We start from the raw sequence: 23255 nt of genomic DNA on the forward strand, positions 1-23255 counted from the left end.
TTTCGCATATATATATATATAAGTTGTCCTCTCTGTAAAATTTTGAGATACAGTTTCTTCTAACAGATCAAAATATACCCTAAATCTCTAGTGTAAGGCTTTGTTCTACTCTCCTGCCTGATCACATTCTCTCCCCCCCCTTTTTTTAAATCCTCTTCTTTCTTTTTTCAAACAATTTATTATCTTATCAATTCCTTTTATAAATTTTTTTATAATTTTCATCTTTACAATCATATTCCATCCCTTCATCATATCAACCCTTATTTTTGTATGTATATGTTTCTCTTTCTTTAAAATTTTGGGAGGCACTTTCTTCTAACAGACCAAAATATGCCCAAAATCTGGTGTGTGGCACTGATCTATGCACCAGCCTGATCATATTTGATCATAATCTGTTTTTTTTGTTTTGTTCTGTTTTTATCTTTTTCTTTTTTCTTTCTTTCCCTTTCTTTTCCCCTGGTTTCAGGTCTTTTCTGATTTGTTTAGAGTATATTTTCTGGGGACGTTGTTACCCTGTTAGCATTTTGTTCTCTCATCCTTCTATTCTCCTCTGAACAAAATGACAAGATGGAAAAAATCACCTCAACAAAACGAACAAGAGGTAGTACTGACTGCCAGGGACCTACTCAATACGAACATTAGTACGATGTCGGACCTAGAGTTCAGAATCATGATTTTAAAGATACTAGCTGGGCTTGAAAAAAGCATGGAAGTTATTAGAGAAACCCTTTCTGGAGAAATAAAAGAACTAAAATCTAACCTAGTCGAAATCAAAAAGGCTATTAATGAGGTGCAATCAAAAAAGGGGGCACTAACTGCTAGGATAAATGAGGCAGAAGAGAGAATCAGTGATATAGAAGACCAAATGATGGAAAATAAAGAAGCTGAGAAAAAGAGAGATAAACAACTACTGGATCATGAGGGCAGAATTCGAGAAATAAGTGATACCATAAGACGAAACATTAGAATAATTGGGATCCCCGAAGAAGAAGAAAGAGAGAGGGGGGAAGAAGGTATATTGGAGCAAATTATAGCAGAGAACTTCTCTAATTTGGGGAAGGAAACAGGCATCAAAATCCAGCAGGCACAGAGAACCCCTCTCAAAATCAATAAAAATAGGTCAACACCCCGACATCTAATAGTAAAACTTATGAGTCTCAGAGACAAAGAGAAAATCCTGAAAGCAGATTGGGAGAAGAGATATGTAACCTACAATGGCAGAAATATTAGATTGGCAACAGACCTATCCACAGACACCTGGGGGGCTGAGAGGCCTGGCATGATATCTTCAGAGCACTAAATGAGAAAAATATGCAGCGAAGAATACTATATCCAGCTAGCTGTCATTGAAAATAGAAGGAGAGATCAAAAGCTTCCAGGACAAACAAAAACTAAAGGAATTTGCAAACACGAAACCAGCCCTCCAAGAAATATTGAAAGGGGTCCTCTAAGCAAAGAGAGAGCCTAAAAGCAACATAGACCAGAAAGGAACACAGACAATATACAGTAACAGTCACATTACAGGCAATACAATGGCACTAAATTCATTTCTTTCCATAGTTACCCTCAATGTAAATGGGCTAAATGCCCCAGTCAAAAGACACAGGCTATCAGATTGGATAAAAAAAACAGACCCATCGATATGCTGTCTGCAAAAGACTCATTTTAGACCCAAAGACACCCTCAGATTGAAAGTGAAGGGGTGGAAAACCATTTACCATGCTAATGGACACCAAAAGAAGGCTGGGTGGCAATCCTTATATCAGACAAATTAGATTTAAACCAAAGACTGTAATAAGAGAGGAGGAAGGACACTATATCCTACTTAAAGGGTCTATCCAACAAGAAGATCTAACAATTGTAAATATCTATGCCCCGAACATGGGAGCAGCCAATTATATAAGGCAATTAATAACAAAAGCAAAGAAACACATTGACAACAATACAATAATAGTGGGGGACTTTAACACTCCCCTGACTGAAATGGACAGATCATCTAAGCAAAAGATCAACAAGGAAATAAAGACTTTAAATGACACACTGGACCAAATAGACTTCACAGACATATTCAGAATATTCCATCCCAAAGCAACGGAATACACATTCTTCTCTACTGCCCATGGAATATTCTCCAGAATTGATCACATCCTAGGTCACAAATCAGGTGTCAACTGGTACCAAAAGATTGGGATTATCCCCTGCATATTTTCAGACCACAATGCTTTGAAACTAGAACTCAACCACAAGAGGAAAGTTGGAAAGAACTCAAATACATGTAGGCTAAATAGCATTCTACTAAAGAATGATTGGGTCAACCAGGAAATTAAAGAAGAATTTTAAAAAATTCATGGAAACCAATGAAAATGAAAACACAACTATTCAAAATCTTTGGGATGCAGCAAAGGCAGTCCTAAGAGGAAAGTATATAGCAATACAGGCCTTTCTCAAGAAACAAGAAAGGTCTCAAATACACAACCTAACCCTGCACCTAAAGGAGCTAGAGAAAAAACAGCAAATAAAGCCTAAACCCAGCAGGAGAAGAGAAATAATAAAGAACAGAGCAGAAATCAATGAAATAGAAACCAAAAGAACAGTAGAACAGATCAACGAAACTAGGAGCTGGTTCTTTGAAAGAATTAACAAGATTGATAAATCCCTGGCCAGACTTATCAAAAAGAAAAGAGAAATGACCCAAATCAACAAAATCATGAATGAAAGAGGAGAGATCCCAACCAACACTAAAGAAATACAAGCAATTATAAGAACATATTATGAGCAACTCTATGCCAGCAAATTAGATAACCTGGAAGAAATGGATGCATTCCTAGAGATGTATCAACTACCAAAACTGAACCAGGAAGAAATAGAAAACCTGAACAGACCTATAACCACTAAGGAAATTGAAGCAGTCATCAAAAATCTCCCAACAAACAAAAGCCCAGGGCCAGATGGCTTCCCAGGGGAATTCTACCAAACATTTAAAGAAGAATTAATACCTATTCTGAAACTGTTCCAAAAAATAGAAATGAAAGGAAAACTTCCAAACTCGTTTTATGAGGCCACCATTACCTTGATCCCCAAACCAAAGATCCCATCAAAAAGGAGAATTACAGACCAATATCCTTGATGAACATGGATGCAAAAATTCTCACCAAAATACTAGCCGATAGGATCCAACAGTACATTAAAAGGATTATTCACCATGACCAAGTGGGATTTATCCATGGGCTGCAAGGTTGGTTCAACATCCACAAATCAATCAATGTGATACAATATATTAACAAAAGAAAGAACAAGAATCATATGATCCCACAATAGATGCAGAAAAAGCATTTGACAAAGTACAGCATCCTTTCTTGATCAAAAGTCTTCAGAGTATAGGGATAGAGGGTACATACCTCAATATCATAAAAGCCATCTATGAAAAACCTACAGTGAATATCACATCAATGGGGAAAAATGAGAGCTTTCCCCCTAAGGTCAGGAACACGGCAGGGATGTCCACTATCACCACTGCTATTCAACATTGTATTAGAAGTCCTAGCCACAGCAATCAGACAACAAAAAGACATCAAAGGCCTCCAAATCAGCAAAGAAGAAGTCAAACTCTCACTCTTTGCAGATAATATGATACTTTATGTGGAAAACCCAAAAGACTCCACCCCAAAACTGCTAGAACTCATACAGGAATTCAGTCAAGTGGCAGGATATAAAATAAATGCACAGAAATCAGTGGCATTCCTATACACTAACAATAAGACAGAAGAGAGAGAAATTAAGGAGTCGATCCCATTTGCAATTGCACCCAAAACCATAAGATACCTAGGAATAAATCTAACCAAAGAGGCAAAGGATCTGTACCCAGAAAACTGTAAAATATTCATGAAAGAAATTGAGGAAGACACAAATGTAAAAACATTCCATGCTCATGGATTGGAAGAACAAATATCGTGAAGATGTCAATGCTACCTAGAGCAATCTACACATTCAATGCAATTCCCATTAAAATACCATCCACTTTTTTCAAAGAAATGGAACAAATAATCCTAAAATTTGTATGGAAGCAGGAGAGACCCTGAATAGCCAGAGGAATGTTGAGAAAGAAAGGCAAAGCTGGCGGCATCACAATTCCAGACTTCCAGCTCTATTACAAAGCTGTCATCATCAAGACAGTATGGTACTGGCACAAAAACAGACACATAGATCAATGGAACAGAAAAGAGAGCCCAGAAATGGAACCTCAACTCTATGGTCAACTAATCTTCGACAAAGCAGGAAAGAATGTCCAATGGAAAGAAGACAGTCTAATCAACAAATGGTGTTGGGAAAAGTGGACAGCCACATGCAGAAGAATGAAACTGGACCATTTCCTTACACCACACACAAAAATAGACTCCAAATGGTTGAAAGACCTAAATGTGAGACAGGAGTCCATCAAAATCCTAAAGGAGAACACAGGCAGCAACCTCTTCGACCTCAGCCACAGCAACTTCTTCCTAGAAACACCGCCAAAGGCAAGGGAAGCAACGGCAAAAATGAACTATTGGGATTTCATCAAGATAAAAAGCTTTTGCATAGCAAAAGAAACAATCACAAAACCAAAAGACAACTGACAGAATGGGAGAAAATATTTGCAAATGTCTATAAAGAACTTTTCAAACTCAACACCCAAAGAACGAATAATGCAATCAAGAAATGGGCAGAAGACATGAGCAGATATTTTTCCAAAGAAGACATCCAAATGGCCAACAGACACATGAAAAAGTGCTCAACATCGCTCAGCATCAGGGAAATACAAATCAAAACCTCATTGAGATACCACCCCACACCAGTCAGAATGGCTAAAATTAATATGTCAGGAAATGACAGATGTTGGCGGGGATCCGGAGAAAGGGGAACCCTCCTACACTGTTGGTGGGAATGCAAGCTGGTGCAGCCACTCTGGAAAACAGTATGGAGGTTCCTCAAACAGTTGAAATTAGAGCTACCGTTCGATCCAGCAATTGTACAGCTGGGTATTTACCCCAAAGACACAAATGTAGGGATCTGAAGGGGTACGTGCACCCCGATGTTTATAGCAGCAATGTCCACAATAGTCAAGCTGTGGAAAAAGCCAAGATGTCCATCGACAGATGAATGGATAAAGAAGATGTGGTATATATATACAATGGAATATTATACAGCCATCAAAAGGAAAGAGATCTTGCCATTTGCAACAATGTGGTTGGAACTGGAGGGTGTTATGCTGAGCGAAGTAAGTCAATCAGAGAAAGACATGTATCATATGACCTCACTGATATGAGGAATTCTTAATCTCAGGAAACAAACTGAGGGTTGCTGGAGTGGGGGTGGTGTGGGAGGGATGGGGTGGCTGGGTGATAGACATGGGGGAGGGTATGTGCTATGGTGAGCGCTGTGAATTTTGCAAGACTGTTGAATAACAGATCTGTACCTCTGAAACAAATAATGCAATATATGTTAAGAAAAAAAAAGAAGAAGATAGCAGGAGGGAAAGAATGAAGGGGGGGAAAATTGGAGGGGGAGACGAACCATGAGAGACTATGGACTCTGAGAAACAAACTGAGGGTTCTAGAGGGGAGGAGGGTGGGGGGATGTGTTAGCCTGGTGATGGGTATTAAAGAGGGCACGTTCTGCATGGAGCACTGGGTGTTATGCACAAACAATGAATCATGGAACACTACATCCAAAACTAATGATGTAATGTATGGTGATTAACATAACAATAAAAAATTTAAAGAAAAGAAAAGAAATCCTTATTAGTTAAACCACCAAAAAAAAAAAAGTACAGGCCGTTCCCACCGACAGTGTAGGAGGGTTCCCCTTTCTCTGCATCCCTGACAACATCTGTCGTTTCCTGACTTGTTAATTTTAGCCATTCTGACGGGTGTGAGGTGGTATCTCATTGAGGTTTTGATTTGGATTTCCCTGATGCCGAGCGATGTTGAACACTTTTTCATGTGTATATTGGCCATTTGGATGTCTTCTTTGGAAAAATGTCTGTTCATGTCTTCTGCCCATTTCTTGATTGGATCATTTGTTCTTTGGGTTTGAGTTTAATAAGTTCTCTATAGATTTTGGTTGGTGGGAATGCAAGCTGGTGCAGCCACTCTGGAAAACAGTATGGAGGTTCCTCAAAAAGTTGAAAATAGAGCTACCCTATGACCCAGCAATTGCACTACTGGGTATTTACTCCAAAGATACCAATGTAGGGATCCGAAGGGGTACGTGCACCCCAATGTTTATAGCAGCAATGTCCACAATAGCCAAATTATGGAAAGAACCAAGATGTCCATCGACAGATGAATGGATAAAGAAGATGTGGTATATATATACAATGGAATATTATACAGCCAAAAAAGGAATGAAATTGTGCCATTTGCAACCACGTGGATGGAACTGGAGGGTAGTATGCAGAGCGAAATAAGTCAATCAGAGAAAGACACGTATCATATGACCTCACTGATATGAGGAATTCTTATCTCAGGAGACAAACTGAGGGTTGCTGGAGTGGTGGGGGGGTAGGAGGGATGCGGTGGCTGGGTGATAGACACTGGGGCTGAGTATGTGCTATGGTGAGGGCTATGAATTTTGTAAGACTGTTGAATCACAGACCTGTACCTCTGAAACAAATAATGCAATATATGTTAAAAACAAACAAACAAACAAAAACAAGATAGCAGGAAGGGAAAACTGAAGGGGGGCGGAAATCGGAAGGGGAGCCAAACCATGAGAGACTATGGACTCTGAGAAACAAACTGAGGGTTCCAGAGGGGAGGGGGGTGGGGAGATGGGTTAGCCTGCTGATGGGTATTAAAGAGGGCATGGGGCACTGGGTGTTATACACAAACAATGAATCATGGAACACTACATCAAAAACTAATGATGTAATGTATGGTGATTAACATAGCATAATAAAAAAAAAAAGAAAGAAAAATGTTACCAAAAACTTAAAGGTAAAAAAAACAAAACAAAACAAAAACTAATGGTGTAATGTATGGTGATTAACATAATATAATAAAAAAAAGTAAAAAAAAAAAAATACAGGCCATCATATCATAACAAGTGTTTTCTCCCCAGCTGTGATCTTCACATTCCCACAGCAGTTCTGGAGCTCTGTTCTTTGGCATTCCATTACAATTTAGTTGCCGAGAGAGGGGATCAATTGGGTAGATATGTGAGCCATATCTCACATATAGGCACTATTCTTTCTTGCAAAAGGCTTCCGTGAGTTCTCTGGCTCCGACAAGAGACAAATCTAGTGTTCACTCAGGGAGGTCACCAGTGACAGTTTTTTACCAGGTGTTAATAAATCCTTCACATTCTTCTCAGCCCAAACACAATTTTCCAAACAGAAGTTATCTTCAGTCATAAGCAAAACTGCCTAATAACACAAGTGATATTCTGCCTTTATTACATGTCTAAAAAACATAGCCATAATGTTACTTCAAAGTAAATTCCTCCATAGAGTAGAATATGTTTGCTGATCCTTCACTCATAATTTCTTCATTATATGCGAAGTGATAAGTCACTTACAATTACATATATAAATACTTTTGAGAGAGAGAGAAAGAGTAAAAGATGTATCTCTATCTCTGTAGTATAATGTATTTCCCACAGATTTTGACTATTGTCCCTATATATTATTTTCTACTATATTTATACCAAAGAGATGATAAAAATATTAATCCACAAATATTTTCATATTTTTAAAAATTATGTACATAAAAATTCACGAGTTTGAATTTGTCCTTTTTGGGGGGTTATACTGATTTACTTGTGCATGTTGAGAGAGCATAGAAATATTTGGAACAATTCAGTTATTTATTAGACCATAGATATGAGTATATGATGAGAGGATCCACATAATGGCAATTTTTTTTCAATTTTTAAATATATCTGATTTTAATATTTCAAATTTAAATTTAAAAATCTCTTCTCAAAGTAAAAGTAAAACATACTACTAAGGAAAAAAATGGAAAAATACCATATAGTGGAAAATAAAAGTACAGTTCTTCTGATTTTATGCTACAAAGAGAAATATCAACATGTTGCATATTTTCTGGAATTTTTACTCTATAGATACAGATACATTTGATTATATTATAAATTATTAGCATGCTATTTTTAAAAAAGAACTAATACAACAATACTCCTAATATTTTATAATTCTTCTTGGTAATAGCTGCATAATATTTCCTTTTAAAATCAAACCATAATTTTTTACTATTGTTCAATTTCAGGTCCCTCAAGTTGTTTGTGTATTTTTAAATGTGTCAATATTTTTTATACCAGAGTTTCCATTGCTTCCCTTGTACTACCAAAGATCTTATTGAGATTTTGTTAGTAAATTTTCAAAGCTTCCTATTATATGAGGAAATTAATCACTGCCATCCTGTGCCAATTCAATTTGACAAGCATTCATGAGCACTTACAATGCACAAGACACTTCTGATCCAGCACTTAAGAAAATGAACTGAATGGTTGGAAAATCGGTTTTAGACAGAACACATACAGATTACAAAGACTTTTATATTAGAACTAGAATGAGTTTTTGTCCACAAAGAGAAACTTGAGTTAATGGAATCTAAAGAATGAGAGGCCTTAGGGAAAGATATTGTTCAGATCTGATATGCCATTAAGAGATTAGATGCTTTTAATGCTGCCATGAAAAATGTCCAAATGATACACACTCATGATAGTAATGGGAAAAGAAATTTTAAAAAAGTCTTCCACAGGTTCACTCAGCATAATGCCATTGATTAAATAATGACTAGAAGGAAATTACACAATGAAGTGTGATACCATTCGTTTGAATATCTTAACCTTCTCTGAAGAAATTTATTTGCTAATATTCTAATAGTACCCACTGCATAGTGTCTTCCAAAAGAGCCAAATTGATTCAGGAAGTAGGGATGGTGATTGAGTTGTAATTCTTTGAGGGTATCACTTCTATGTAAGATAGAAATCATACTCAGTTTTTCAAAAGCCATTGAAAATAGTTCTTGGTAGAAACAACTCTTGGGAATTCAAAAGAAATTTTTAGCTTGTGGAAACACTAATAGTGGGTGATATATTAACTTACTAAGAAATCCAAAACTAGGAACAGCAGTATTGGAACAATTCAAAGCAGTAATGGATTTACTTGTAGAAGGGAAACCACCTAACAAGGTAATTCTTATTATTATTCTAACTATACCAATTATTTACTATCATCTAAATCCAGCATAAATGATGGCATTGAAAACATTGATTTTAGAGTGTAAAAACTGGAAAGAACTTTAGATATCATCAGCATCTTCATCCGTAGAGGCAAAGGTCTAAGAATATGAAGTGAATTATCCAGTCACACAATGAGTATTTAAGATTATATTCAGCTGCAGTTAAGAGAAAACTCAAATAAGTTGGATTTTTTTTTTTTAATCCAAAACTACATAAGGAATCAGTCCTAGTAATTCAATGATGCTATTAGGGAACAGGAATCTTTTTGTTTTTTTGCTCTGCTGTCTTTGGCATCTAGACCTTCTCTGCCAAGCTGATAGCCTCACACCTGAAAGATGGCTGCTGCCCATCTTAGACTCACAATTACACATGAGCAGGAAGCAAATGACAGGGTTTAAAAAAACCCAAAAAACCAGAAAGGGAACTTTTCTCCTAATGAGACTTTCCTTTTTAATTTTTTTTTTCCAGGGACGTCCTCCTCAGAGATATTTACTTAAAATTCATCAGTTAGTGAGGCATGTATCACTTTTCCACTCTTATTTACAAAGGAGGTTGGGATTTTAACTATTTTAGTTGAGTACTTTTCTTAGCCCCCAAATTGGAATTCTGTTAATAATGAGAAGTAGAAGGTTATAATTAATAAAGTGAAGGCAATTTGCAAGGTTTACCACAGACTACCCATTCTCTGGTGAAAAACTGTATTAATCAGGGTTCTCCAGAGAAACAGAACTATGTGTGCATTTACCTTTCATATGTGGATGGAGAGAGAGATGATAGACAGATGACAAGGAGAAATTTTAAAGAATTTGCTCACACAATTGTGGGCCTGACAAGTCCAAAGTTGGCAGGGCAGACCACCAGCCTGGAAAATCAGGAAAGAGTTGATGTTACAGTCTCAAGTCCAAAGGCTGTCTGGAGGTATTCTTTCATCCCCAGGGACTTTAGTCTTAGCTTGTAAGGCCTACCACTGATTGCATGAATTATGGAAGGTAATCTGCTTTCCCAGGATTTAATGAGTAAATCTGATTACTCATCTGATTTAAACATTAATCTTATTCAAAAAGTTCTTTCGCAGTGACATCAGGACATTTGACCAAATACTTGGCTTTGACCAAATATTGACCAAATAGTTGACCAAATATTATGGCCTAGCCAGGTTGACACATACAGTTAACCATCACAAGTCCGCTCCTTGTCAACTTCTCACCCATACGCACACTTTAAACTATAGTGAATCTCCACATAAAGGTAATAACAGGTCATATGCTTCATAACATGATACAACTATGCTGCCTACAACCTAAAACACATTCACTCCTCAGAAGAGGATGCAAAGTGGTTGGGTGGTGTTCACTCTTCTCCTTGATACCCTGGAACTTTAATACTATGATGTAAAGTTAACATTTAAATACTATGATATAAATTTGATACATCTTATTTATATAATAAGAGGATAAAGGAGGGAAGAAAATAAAGGTTATATATATTCATAAATATTCATAATATATATATATATTCATATCCATAATAAAATGTGGAAGAAATGCCCATGACAATTATAGTCCTCATTTCTGTAGCTAGTCACATGGTTGTTGTTGGTATTTATATCTGCCTTCTTCCACCACCTACTCCCTTTGCCCTCAGAAAGCACATCAGCTGCTTGCTGTTCTTTCTCTTGTGAAGTGACCCAAATTTTCATTCCTAAAGGGTGTGGGCTATGAATAATCTTGCCTGAACTGGGTTGTTGTAGCTTTCCATTGACTCTAATCATAGGACATGGCAATTCTAGGAGACATCAAAAAGGGTCGCCTGTATTCCAGACATAATTTTCCTTACCTTCATTGTGGAGCAGCAGTCCATTTGCCCTTGATGAACAAGACATATCATCTCATCCAGCCCATCAACTTCCTTCTTTGCCTGTTGATTCAGCAGCTTAAGGAGTCCAAAGTCACAATGTAGTAGATTGAACTTCCAGTTCAGTGGAATCATTGATGTGTCTCCTGGTGGAATTATGCCTCCATTTGGAACTAAGACTTCTAGGCCAGCAGAACATAAGGTTTTGTGTACAGGAAGCAAAACATTTGCTAGTAGGTTACTCGTGATAATATTGAGTGGTGCCATCCCTATGTGTATCCCTTGAATTTTAACCTTTCAATCTGGTTATGGGAGAAATAGCACCATATGTTGGACACTGATTCAGAGCATATATAACCTCCTAGATGATGGTGCTCCAGTCCTACAAGGGATTGCCACCCAGCTAGAGCTGTCACTGAGTCTTCAAAAGGCCATTGCACCATTCCATCAAACCAGCTACTTCAGGACAGTGGGGAACACAATAAAACCAGTGAATTATATGAACATAGGCCCATTGTCACACTTCATTTGCTGTGAGGTGAATTCCTTGATCAAAAACAATGCTGGGTGGAATACTGTGATGGTAAATAAGGCATTCTGTTAGCCCATGGACAATAGTTTTGGCAGAAGCATTACATGGAATGTACAGGTCCATATCTAGAGGAAGCATGTACTCTAGGAAGAACAAAACACTGTCATTTTCAAAAGAAAGCTGTCCCAATTTAATCAACCTGCCACCAGGGAACTGGCTGACCACCCCTGGGAATGGTGCCATATTGAGGGCTCGCTGTTTTTTATTTGTTTTGTTTCCACTTTTTGTTTATCTTTTAAAATTTTTAATTGAAGTCGGCATTCAATATCATATTAGTTTCAGGTATACGACATAATGATTCGACATTATAAAATGATCACCATGATAAGTCTAGTTACTATCTGTCACCAAAGTTATTACAATAGTGTTGACAATATTCCCTCTGCTGGCCTTATACCTTCGTGACCTAATTTATTTTATAAGTGCAAGTTTGTACCTTTTAATCTCCTTTACCTGTGTTACCCATTATCTCATCCACCTCCCCTCTGGTAACAACTAGTCTGTGCTCTGTATTTATGAGTATGTTTCTGTTTTGTGTTCTTTGTTCATTTGTTTTGGCTAAGTACTGCCTTCTGTTGCTGGCAGGTCGGGCACTCGGCAGTAGCTATAGCCAGTCGTCCTTGACGAGTGGAAGTCCATGTTGCTGAGCCCATGTATAACCGCCATCCCTGCCCCCATGGTCACTTTGTTCATGACCTCATTGGGCAGTGACAGGGGAGGCTGAGGAAAGAGGCTGTCTGGTATCCACAGAACAGGTTAGCCTTTCTACATTAATATAAAAATGCTCTTCGGCTGAGGTGACCGTTTGTGGAGCATTCACACAGGACACAAATATCTTCAAGTTTTTAGACCACTCAGAAAGATCCAGCCACATACCTCTTCCCCAGACCTCCTTGTCACTAATTTTCCCATTATGTTCCTTCCAGGTTTCTCACCATCCAGCCAACCCATAGGCCACAGCCCATGAATCAGTGTATCTCTTCTGGCCATTTCTCCTCCCAAGCAAAATGAACAACAAGGTTCACTGATCCAAAGTCTGTCCACTGGGAGGATTTCCTTTCATCACTGTCCTTGAGGAATGTCCCAGAAAAAGGCTGGAGTGCTGCACTGTCCACTTCTGGGCGGTGCCTGCATATAGTGCAGAACTATCTGGAAACTAGACCTGAGTTTTCTCCTCCTCTATCATCTGTCACTTGCCTAGTGTTGTGGTTCAGATCATTCTTTTCCCTGCCCCTTATAAACTTGCAGCTAAGGAACATCAGCACTAACATGCAGCTAAGAGCAGTAATCAAAACAAAATAACCTGCAATTCACTACTCCTTTTACTCTGACTGTTCTGTGTGAGTAGAGCACAGTCTTTACTCAAATAGCACTTTGTCAATGGGGAGACACAAATTCTATGGGGGACACACCCTGAGTCGACCCCCAGTTAGTCTTCCCTTGAATGTGGATAGAAACTGTGATTTGCTTCTAACTGATAAAATAGGAAAAAAGCAATAGGATATCACTCCATTAGTTAGGTTGCTTTATATAGATTGTGTTATAGAAGACTCAGTCTCAGCAGAATGGAGACTCTTCCTTGCTGATGGTGAAGAAACTGCCATGTTGTAAGATGACTTCTAAGTGGGTCATGGGACAAGAAACTGCTGTCAGCTCCAATTGCTGAGAGTGGCTCTGGCTGTCAGGTGGTCGGGAGCCAGGGCTCTCAGTCCTACCACCACAAGGAAATGAATTCTACCAATGACTTCCAGGAGCTTGGCAGATGATTTTTTCCAAGCCTGCAGATGAGAATGCAGCCTGACCAACAGCTTGATTGAGCAAAGTATAAGCCTACTGCCCTTCAGAAGCCGTGAGATAATAAATCTGTGCTGCTTTAAGCTATTAAGTTTATGGTCATTGTAAAACAGAAACAGAAAAGTCACCTAATGGAAACCCTTCCCTAATCACTGTATTTGAAGTTGGTACCTTCTCCTTGCTGCATGCACTCTGTTTTTCTTCCACCAAAATTTTCACTATCTCCCAAAGTATACAACTAAATTATTTATATACATCTTAATGTCTGTCTTTCTCAACTCTCACGAACATTTCAAGAAACAAACAGGCTTTTTCTCTTCCGTGTCACAGATGTATCAACCGTGCTTAGGTAACAGCTGACACATAATGTACACTCAATTAATACTTGCTGAGAGATAAATGGATATATGCATCGCAGCCAAGTCAGCCCAACCTAAAAGCACAGCTTGAAAACCATAGAGCAGAGTAGCTTGGTGCTTCTTGACAACCCCTACAACACTAAAGCAACGTATACATTCTAAATATACACAGTTCTCTAAATGCGCATCTAGAGTCTTATTCCAGCCATGTCAATCACTCACTTATTCACAGGAAACACAACTGTACTGGCATCTGGTAATTGATGGACTCCTTGATCTTTAACTACTACGTCAATGGAAACAGGTAATTCAAATCATAATGGTTAATTTGAAACAGTAAATAGTGAAATTCTTGGCATTTCATATACTTCCTTTAGAAAAGCTTTGCTTTTTGTTAGAAACATTATATTTTTAACTTACTATTATATATTCATATATATAATATAAATTAATTTATATACTAAAGATTTTATTAAAAATAGTCAAGTCTAACTTTCTTGTCATCTGTCATCTCCCAAAGGATCTTGTAGGAAATAAATTGTCTCAATTTGTTAAAATATCATTATTTATAAATAAGAGTTAAAAATTTTTTGAACATTAATTTTTACATTGATATTTCAACTTTTTTTTTTGCTTTATTTCATTGGCACTTTGAGTCTTTTAAATGTTTATTTTAGAGAATTTAGCTTCTATTTTCTTTCAAATTCTGTTAACATCCTCTTCCTAGGGCCAAACCCTCTCTTGATTGAATGCCTCTTTCTTACAATGGCAGGTAGTATTTCTCGGTAAAGGTAATATCCTTTAGGCCACTCAATTATGCACATCAAATAAGTCACCAATTCTGCTTTTTCTCCCTACTGCAACTGCCTTATAAAAGGTTCTTAGTGTTTCTTACCTAGACCACTGTCGTATCCTACCTATGCATCTCCTTGTCTTCAATCTTGTTCCATGCAAAATTTCATGCATACTGATCCCGAATGATTCTTGATAAAATGAAAATCCCATTGTAGCATTGCATTGTTTAAAATCCTTCAGTGTTTCCTCCAGGCACATTTCATAATGTGATAGACCGGTTTGGTTTGGTTAGACCCTGTAATTCATCAGTTCTCATCACCTCTACACATACAATCTGCTTTAACCATACTTCTCTTTACCTGCATTTTTTTTTTTTTAGAATACGCAAGCTCCTATTTCTACATTTACACAAAATTTCCCTGAAATAATCTCTCACCTCCAACATCCAACCCTTCTTCTTCATGTTTTTTTATACCCTTGAAGATTCAAATCAGATGTCACTTTTCCCAGGTAACCTTCTTGGGATTTTTTGGGCACCCCTCTTCTGTTCTTACATTGCACAATAAAAATACCTCAATCAATGATTGCTATTATCTCTTCCTGTGTGTGTTCTCTTATTTCTGCAAAATGCATATACACACTCACATACACTTACTCACATACTCACAGACACACAGACACAAGCCATATAAAGGTAAAGACATTTTGTTTAATCATTTTTAAAATCCTAGCCATTTTAACAGAGTGACTGTCACCAGTGCTCAATAACTGTCTGTTGAATAAGGCCTGATATGACTTCAAAGTTTTAGGAAATAGAGGTGACCAAGATTATGAATACCTAAAATTTAGAGCTAAAACTTTCTTGCCCTATTATACTCTAAATCTAGATCTTTTTTATGATCATATCCTATATTATTTTAAAATAATTATTCTTTATTCTGGAATAATTTATATATGTATATATACAAACCTTATATAAATCCCATCAATTAAAATATTAGATATTATTTGAAGCTTAAGCTATGGTCTTATGTAGGTGAAATTAAGTAGATGTAATTCAGGATCACCAGGAGTCTGACATTATTTCCTCAGTATGACCAACTGTTTTTGAGGTGAGAAATTTACTAATTTGGAGGGTCTAAGTGATTCACATATAAATCAACAGCTATTTATTGAACAGGTATTTTATATACCAGGCATTGTTCTAACCTCCTGGCATACACCAGTATATATGTATAAGGCATTTATTAAGACTTTATTCAATCATTTCATAAAAATGTGATTAGTGTATGCTTTATTCTCTTAGGAGTCCTACTCGAAGACTCTGACATATCACAAATGCATAACACCATGAGCCTTCATGAGAAAAAAATAGTACTTTAATTATTTTTAACATACTCTCTCTGTAGAAGACTATATTGAAAATATTTGGGACATGGGACCACTTTGGTTTTTCTTAAAGCATGCCACATACATGGCTATTTATCAATTCTATTCAAGTTGACATTCTCTTTCTTTGGTCAAAACTTTTTCAACCCCAAAAATGAGCTCCTTTAATACAGATGAAAAATATGCCCAATGTAAAAAGAATCTCTAAAAAGCACTATCACTTTTCTTCCCAGATCTTGAATTATTTGGGGAATGTGCTTGATATTTGAGGGGAAGGATTGTTCTAAATCACATTAATGGAGGTTATTTGCCTTATGGATTAACATAAAACATTTACTCTTCTTAGAAAATATGAAGAGACCCAGATACCTTTCTAATATACAGTGCATCAAAATGATGAAATTTATTATATATAACTGAAATATACAAGCTCATTAAATTTGTTTGAAAATTAGGGGTTTATTAGACGCCAACAGTTTGATGTGAATTAACCAGAGAACCTTGGCAGAAGAATCCGTAAGCAGAGATGAAAGTTTTCAATTTCAATTTAGCTAAGGCTTAGCTATACCCTTAATGTAATAACATGCCTTGGCATTTTCACAAGTCAAAGATACAAAAAATATTTTTACTAGAAGTGAATTGTCACAAATGTATTTTCCTTAGATGAGGTCAAAGATAATGTACTGGAAAATTCCCACAATAATAATAGTAACTTTAACATTGCCAAAGAGCCAAATACTATTAATCATTTCCATATTTCTTAACAGAGGCTCAAAGAACTGAAACAAAGGGAATTTGCTCGAAATGTAGCATCTAAATCCAGGAAAGATGAAAGAAAACAGGAAAAGGCACTCCAACGCCTGCACAAGCTGGCCGAGCTAAGAAAGGAAACTGTGTGGTGAGTGTGCAATGAAATCTTAAGTTTTCTTAAAACATAATGACCAAAAAAAAAAAAAAAAAAGGACATAGAAATAAAGGGCATAATTCTATTTATTTCTGTACCCAGAATAAGAGACTCACATTTTCATGGCTTTCTGTGGGCTGCAGACAGTAATTTGAATTTGAATTTTATGCAAAGACCTGTTTAATGCACATTTCAATATAAAGCCAATATTCCTATAATTTTACTTTTCTAAAAAATTAATTTCAAATTACTCTGCTATTTACACTTGGCTGAAAGCCATTCTGTTCCTCAGTGGAAATTCAAAATATTCGATTGAAGAAGAGAACAAAGCACCATCTCATGACCTTTGTTAAAAAAGGAGTTTTAAGAGGAACTAATTTTTAATTGAAAATTTGGAGAACTTTTATTTGAAAGTATCTTTTATAAAAAAAAATAAAGGTTAGAAAGACCCTATGAACTTTAGAGGCAAGTCAAAATTAATTTCACTGTGAGTAAACAGTAACAACTGTTAGAAGTTCAAAGATCTCACACTTTGACCTGCTTCTAACAGTGAACAGTCACAGTGTTACAATACAGAATTTATAATTCAGGCCAGGAAACTGTTCCAAAAAGAAGACAACTTTTTAGAGTGTTCTCTCCACCTAACCCAAAATAAACAGGCCTCTTTTATTATTGTTTAAAATGAAACTATTTTATAGCAAATCTGTTTTATACTGGATATAGAGGTAGGGAATATATTGCTATATCATAAAATTCTTTGGGGTGTCAAGTTTGGAAAAATCAAGGGAAAATTTAAATGTATTTTGAATCCTCTAGGGAACTGCTAAAAACAAACACAACTGCTATTCAATCATACCAACCAGATATTTTTACTCTCTGTGGTAATAAGTGAAAAATTATACAAGTGCAAGTTAATGTTATAGAGAATCATAGGGCCTGTGCAATTTAATGTCTGAAAGTAGCATTTGCAAATGTAAATTCTAACACAATGAGAAAACTAGAGTTAATAATAAGATATGCACAAGAAGAAGCAAAACTGGGGCGCCTGGGTGACTCAGTCGGTTAAGCATCTGCCTTCAGCTCAGGTCATGATCCCAGGGTCCCAGGATGAACCCCACATTGAGCTCCCTGTTCAGCGGGGAGTCTGCTTCTCCCTCTCCCTCTGCTGCTCCCCCTGCTTGTACTCTCTCTCTCAAATAGATAAATAAAATCTTTAAAAAAAAGAAAAAAAGAAAAACTTCTTATCTAAATTACTTTCTTCAATAACAGTACATATTTCATGGTACACAATTTTCCCATTAATTTGGGGCCTCTAAAGATGTGCAAAATAAGAAGTATTATTGTTTCTTAATATCAAATATGGCAGTGAAATGGCCGATTGTGTTACAGATTACATAAAGAAAATATTCAACTAAAAAATTAGGGGGCATTTATAACTTCTAAGAAACTAAATTTAATAGAATGGAAAATTCTGCACAGCATGATTCTGTTCTGGTAAAGATGACATTTAGGTAGCTCCTTGTTTATGTGGCAGACAGTATAGTTCTTTTTATTAAGAACCCACTATTTATGGTGTACTGCAATGCCAAATAAACAGAAATTACATCTTAAGTAAATAGTCTTTTGTCCTATACTTACTGTATATTATGATATTATTTATAACTTCAGGGTAATTTTCAAATATTAAGAACAGCAAGTCTAAAAGAAGTTCTAAAGTTAGTATCTCTTACTTAATTTTGCATTGCAACATTCCTCTTTGCCTGGGGTAGACTCTCAGTGAGCATTGGCTGAATTGAATTATTGAACTGAATTCCCAGCCCTTCTGAAGTCATAATTTTTTTAAAACTTTCTTCATATTCCCCACATAGTATTAATGATATTAAGTATTTGTGAATTTAAATAATTTTATTTTAGCGATTCTACAGTACTCCAAAATACCACTGAAGAAGCCATGAGTCTAAAGAATCTTGGTCAGGAAGAACTGGTTGAGAACACAGGAGTGTCCCTGGCACTGCTGTTGATAGCTGTAAAAGTAACTTCAAGAGAGTATGACCAACTTATCCCAAACAATAACCAATAACTAAATGCAGCTGTAGCACTATGGAAGGGAACTATACTATATGAAAGTAATTCTCTTATGAAGATTTTAAAATTTGAAAAAGAAATCTTATGATGACATTTCTAAAATATAAATGTTTGAACATTTTTCCTCAAAAGCGTCCTACCTAATATACACTTTTCTTTTTGTAGTGCTCCTGGAAGTGGCCCCATGTTCAAGTCAACAACTGTTACTGTGAAAGAAAATTGTAATGAAATTTCCCAAAGAGTTGTTGTGGATTCAGTTAATAACCAGGAAGATTTCAAATATACTTTGATTCACAGTGAAAAGAATACTAGAGATGTTACCACTGTTGCTGCAGATCCAGAAAGTGCAAATAATTATACAGCAAAAAATAACCAACTTGGGGACCAAGCCCAAGGAATTCACAGACACAAAATTGGCTTTTCTTTTGCATTTCCAAAGAAAGCATCCGTGAAGCTGGAGTCTTCAGCTGCAGCCTTCTCCGAATACAATGATGATGCCTCTGTGGAAAAAGGATTTAGCAGAAAAAGTAGATTTGTCCCTGGTGCTTGTCATCTTCAACTATCTTCACCAACAGATGTGCTTTTGAGTTCTGAGGAGAAAGCTAACTCTTTTCATCCACCAGAAGGAATGTGCACTGACAAAGAAACTGCTCACACTCAAGAGATGAAAGAATTTATTAGTGAAAAAGATACATTTCTATTACCCTCATTTTGCCAGTTTCAACTCCCTTTATCTTCCGATGCAGATTGCCAAAATTCAGTCCCATTAGATCAAATACCACTGGAAGATGTTATTATTAATGAAGACATACCTAGGAGTGATAACAGTTCTGAATTGTTAGGAAATAAATCCACAGTTCTTGATTTCGCTAATGATTGCTTATCTTTGCAAACTACCACAGAGGAAAATGTTAAGGACAGTGATGCATCTACAGTTGAAACTGCAAATAAAAATTATGGTCCTGAGAGGTTGGCCCCTTCACATTCTGAAGAGGAAAATATAACCTTACATAAAAAAACAGATTTATCTAAGAGACCATGTGAGCCATTTGTACCTGTACTTAACAAAGATGGATCCACAATCCTTCAGTGGCCATCAGAAATGCTGATTTACACAACTACACAACCATCAATTTCCTATAGCTGTAATCCTCTCTGTTTTGACTTCAAGGCAGCTAAATTAAACAACCATCTAGATAAAAATAAGCTGCCCTTAAATGATCTTTCTTTTCAGCAGAGGGGAGAAGACATTTGCAAGAGACCAGTTTCAGAATGCAAGAACACCTCTCTTGCAGGACTCACTGATTATGACACTGGAGGTAGCAGAAATGAATGCACCCAAGTCACTCCTCTTTTGGTTGCTGATACTCCCTCCAATAACTGTAATTCTGGAAAAAATGAGACTGTGGGTCAGAGGAATAGAAATATTTCCTGTAGGATCAGAAGAACAAAAAAATACAATTTGACTAAAAATCAAGTGAAACAGGACACTCTAGATGAGAAATATAACAAAATAAGGTTGAAAGATACTCATGAACACTGGTTCCATAAAAGTAGAAGGAAGAAAAAAAGAAAAAAGTTATGTCAGCATCACCATGGGGAGAAAACCAAAGAACCAGAAATTCGCTTCAAAATGGAATCAGAAAATTGTTACACTGATATAACTAGGAAAAATCTACTGGAAACAATTTCAGAAAAGCGGTGTCTAGCTGCAGAGCAATTACTGGACTCACATCAGCTACCTGACAAAAGGCCCAAATCGTCGTCCATATGCTTAAGTGAAAATGAAGAAATGTGTAAAGCCCAGAACACTGAATATGATAGTAATGATGCTATCAGTTCTAAAAATCACTGTACAAAGAACTCAGTTGTTTTAAGTGAACAATCCAATCCAACAATGCTACATTCTGGGAAACCTAATTTAACTTACTCCAGAACTTACTGTAGTTGGAAAGTTAAAATGGCCAGCTGTAGTCAGGATCACAGATGCCTAGCTCTTCAAAACGACATGAGCTGCCTGAGTCAGAACCAGGCTGTTAAAAGAGGTTACAATTCTCTCATTAACGAATCAGAAAGATCCCATCGAAAACGCAGACAACATTCATGTTCTTACTCTTCAGACGAAAGCTTAAATCGACAGAATTATATACCAGAGGAATTTCTGAGACCGCCCCGGGCTTCCGCTCCCTGCAAGCCTAAAAGGAAACGGAGGAGAAAAAGAAGCAGATTCCACATCGGACCTCAAGCTTTTGAACTCAAAGACAACACCCATTATCCCAGGAAAGGCAATTCTTCCTTAGGTCACCAGGATGAGTTAGTAAGTAAGGACAAAAACGGGGAAATAAAGGCACAGGAAATTGCGAATGCGGAGAGGAACTCCGACCCAGCGGATCAGGCGGAAGACAAGCACACCTTGCACCTGGGCAGTCCCCTTGCTCCTGAAGCCCGGGGCGAGGCTGAGCATTCGGTGATGGCGGCCACTTCCGGGGAAGCGGCAGACATTTCCCAAGAACACGCCGCATCTGGCCACGCAGCCAGTGCCCCGACGGAAGAAGAAACGGACAATGCCTTGCTGGGACGCCAAGAAAGAAGTGAGGATATAAATATTCACGAGAAGCAAATTCCTCTCAAGGTGCCTAATCCTGAGAGGAGCTTGAGGCAGTCACAGCCGAAATCATACCTCTGCCATTACGAACTGGCCGAGGCCCTTCCGCCAGGAAAGGTGAATGAGGCATCCACCGAGTGGCTGCGTTTTAATTCGGGCATCCTTAACACACAACCGCCCCTGCCGTTCAAGGAAGCCCCCGTCAGTGGTCACACCTTTGTAACGACAGAGCAAATCCTGGCTCCATTAGCTTTACCAGAACAGGCACTACTGATCCCAATAGAAAACCCCGAGAAATTCCGAAACCTGCCCTGTGAGGTCTACCAGCACATCCTGCCGCCCAACATGCTGGCCAACAAGGTCAAGTTTACTTTTCCTCCAGCGGCCCTCCCACCGCCTAGCACACCTCTGCAGCCTTTGCCTCTGCCACAGCCCTTATGTTCTACCTCCGTAACCACTCTCCACCACGCTGTTCTGCAGCAGCACGCGGCCGCCGCCGCCGCCGCCGCCGCTGCCGCCGCCGCCGCCGCGGGAACCTTCAAAGTGCTCCAGCCCCACCAACAGTTTGTGTCCCAAGCTCCGGCTCTCCCCAGAACACCGTTACCTCGGATCTCAGTAGGACCGGTCGGACCACGGCTTTGTCCTGGCAATCAGCCACCTTTTGTTGCTCCTCCTCAGATGCCAATCATCCCAGCTTCAGTTCTTCATCCTAGCCATCTGGCTTTCCCACCTTTACCCCATGCCCTCTTTCCTTCGCTGCTTTCCCCGCACCCTACTGTCATCCCACTACAGCCCCTCTTCTAGTCATCGCCATACGAGGGAGAGAAAATGTTTGTGTGAAAACTATTGCTATATGCGTAAACGCTCATCTTCGTGGATAACGAATTCCCTATTTGAATGGTGGAAATAAACTAGCCAAGATACGGCCTCGCTGATATGAAATCATTTACTGTAGGTGTAATGATGCAAATAAATTCTTAAGTTTCTGATATATAATATTATTAAGGCACTGGATAGTTTGCAAATCAATACAATATATGCTGTATATTAAGATGGTGTCTTAAGAGTATGTATAATGTACATAAAATATATTTATAGTACTGTATTTTATGTTGTAAAGTATGCTCCTTGGTTTTTTTTTTTAACCTTTGTGTATTTGCACCTATTTAATGTTTAGACAAAGCTGATGGCACTACGTTTTGTACCATGTTCCTTGAAACTGTAAATTCAGTGAAATATATCTCTTGCAATAAATTTTTGTTAAGTATTTAAGTAAATCAAACTTTGTTTTAGTTCGTTTTCACTGTCCTGGGAATGTATAGTAACAGTAGGTTTTGGATTTACATTGTTTCTTCTGTACACTGGCATCTTTGAGCCTCAGAGGCTCAACAGAATACCTTTGGAGCTCTATCAATACTTAAACTGTAATACCATCCTTCAGAATAACTATAACAGGGCCATTTGTTTTTCTGTTTGTTCTAATGAGGCTTATACTGAGAATTTACTATATTTCCTGAACAACTGACCCTCTAGACAATAAACCATGGAAATTCTGTTAAAGTAATGTTAGTGTTGGGGGGGGAGATAACTCAAAAATATGCAAAGTACATAGTATTCTTTCAGGAACTATACAACAGC

The 23255-nt window shown here is 37.5% G+C and overlaps 1 protein-coding gene across 1 annotated transcript in view; it reads left to right on the forward strand.

The window, feature by feature from the left end:
• ZNF804A (zinc finger protein 804A) overlaps nt 1–22824 on the forward strand; it is a 281510-nt gene extending 258686 nt beyond the window's left edge. Inside the window, exons 3-4 of the mRNA XM_027590087.2 lie at nt 16791–16921; nt 19178–22824. Coding sequence (XP_027445888.1) covers nt 16791–16921; nt 19178–22421 — 3375 coding nt within the window. The 3' untranslated portion in view covers nt 22422–22824. The remainder of the gene's footprint in view (nt 1–16790; nt 16922–19177) is intronic.
• The last annotated feature ends 431 nt before the right edge of the window (nt 22825–23255 follow it).

This window comes from Zalophus californianus, chromosome 3 (genome assembly GCF_009762305.2).
Source record: "Zalophus californianus isolate mZalCal1 chromosome 3, mZalCal1.pri.v2, whole genome shotgun sequence".
NCBI classification, from domain to species: Eukaryota; Metazoa; Chordata; class Mammalia; order Carnivora; family Otariidae; genus Zalophus; species Zalophus californianus.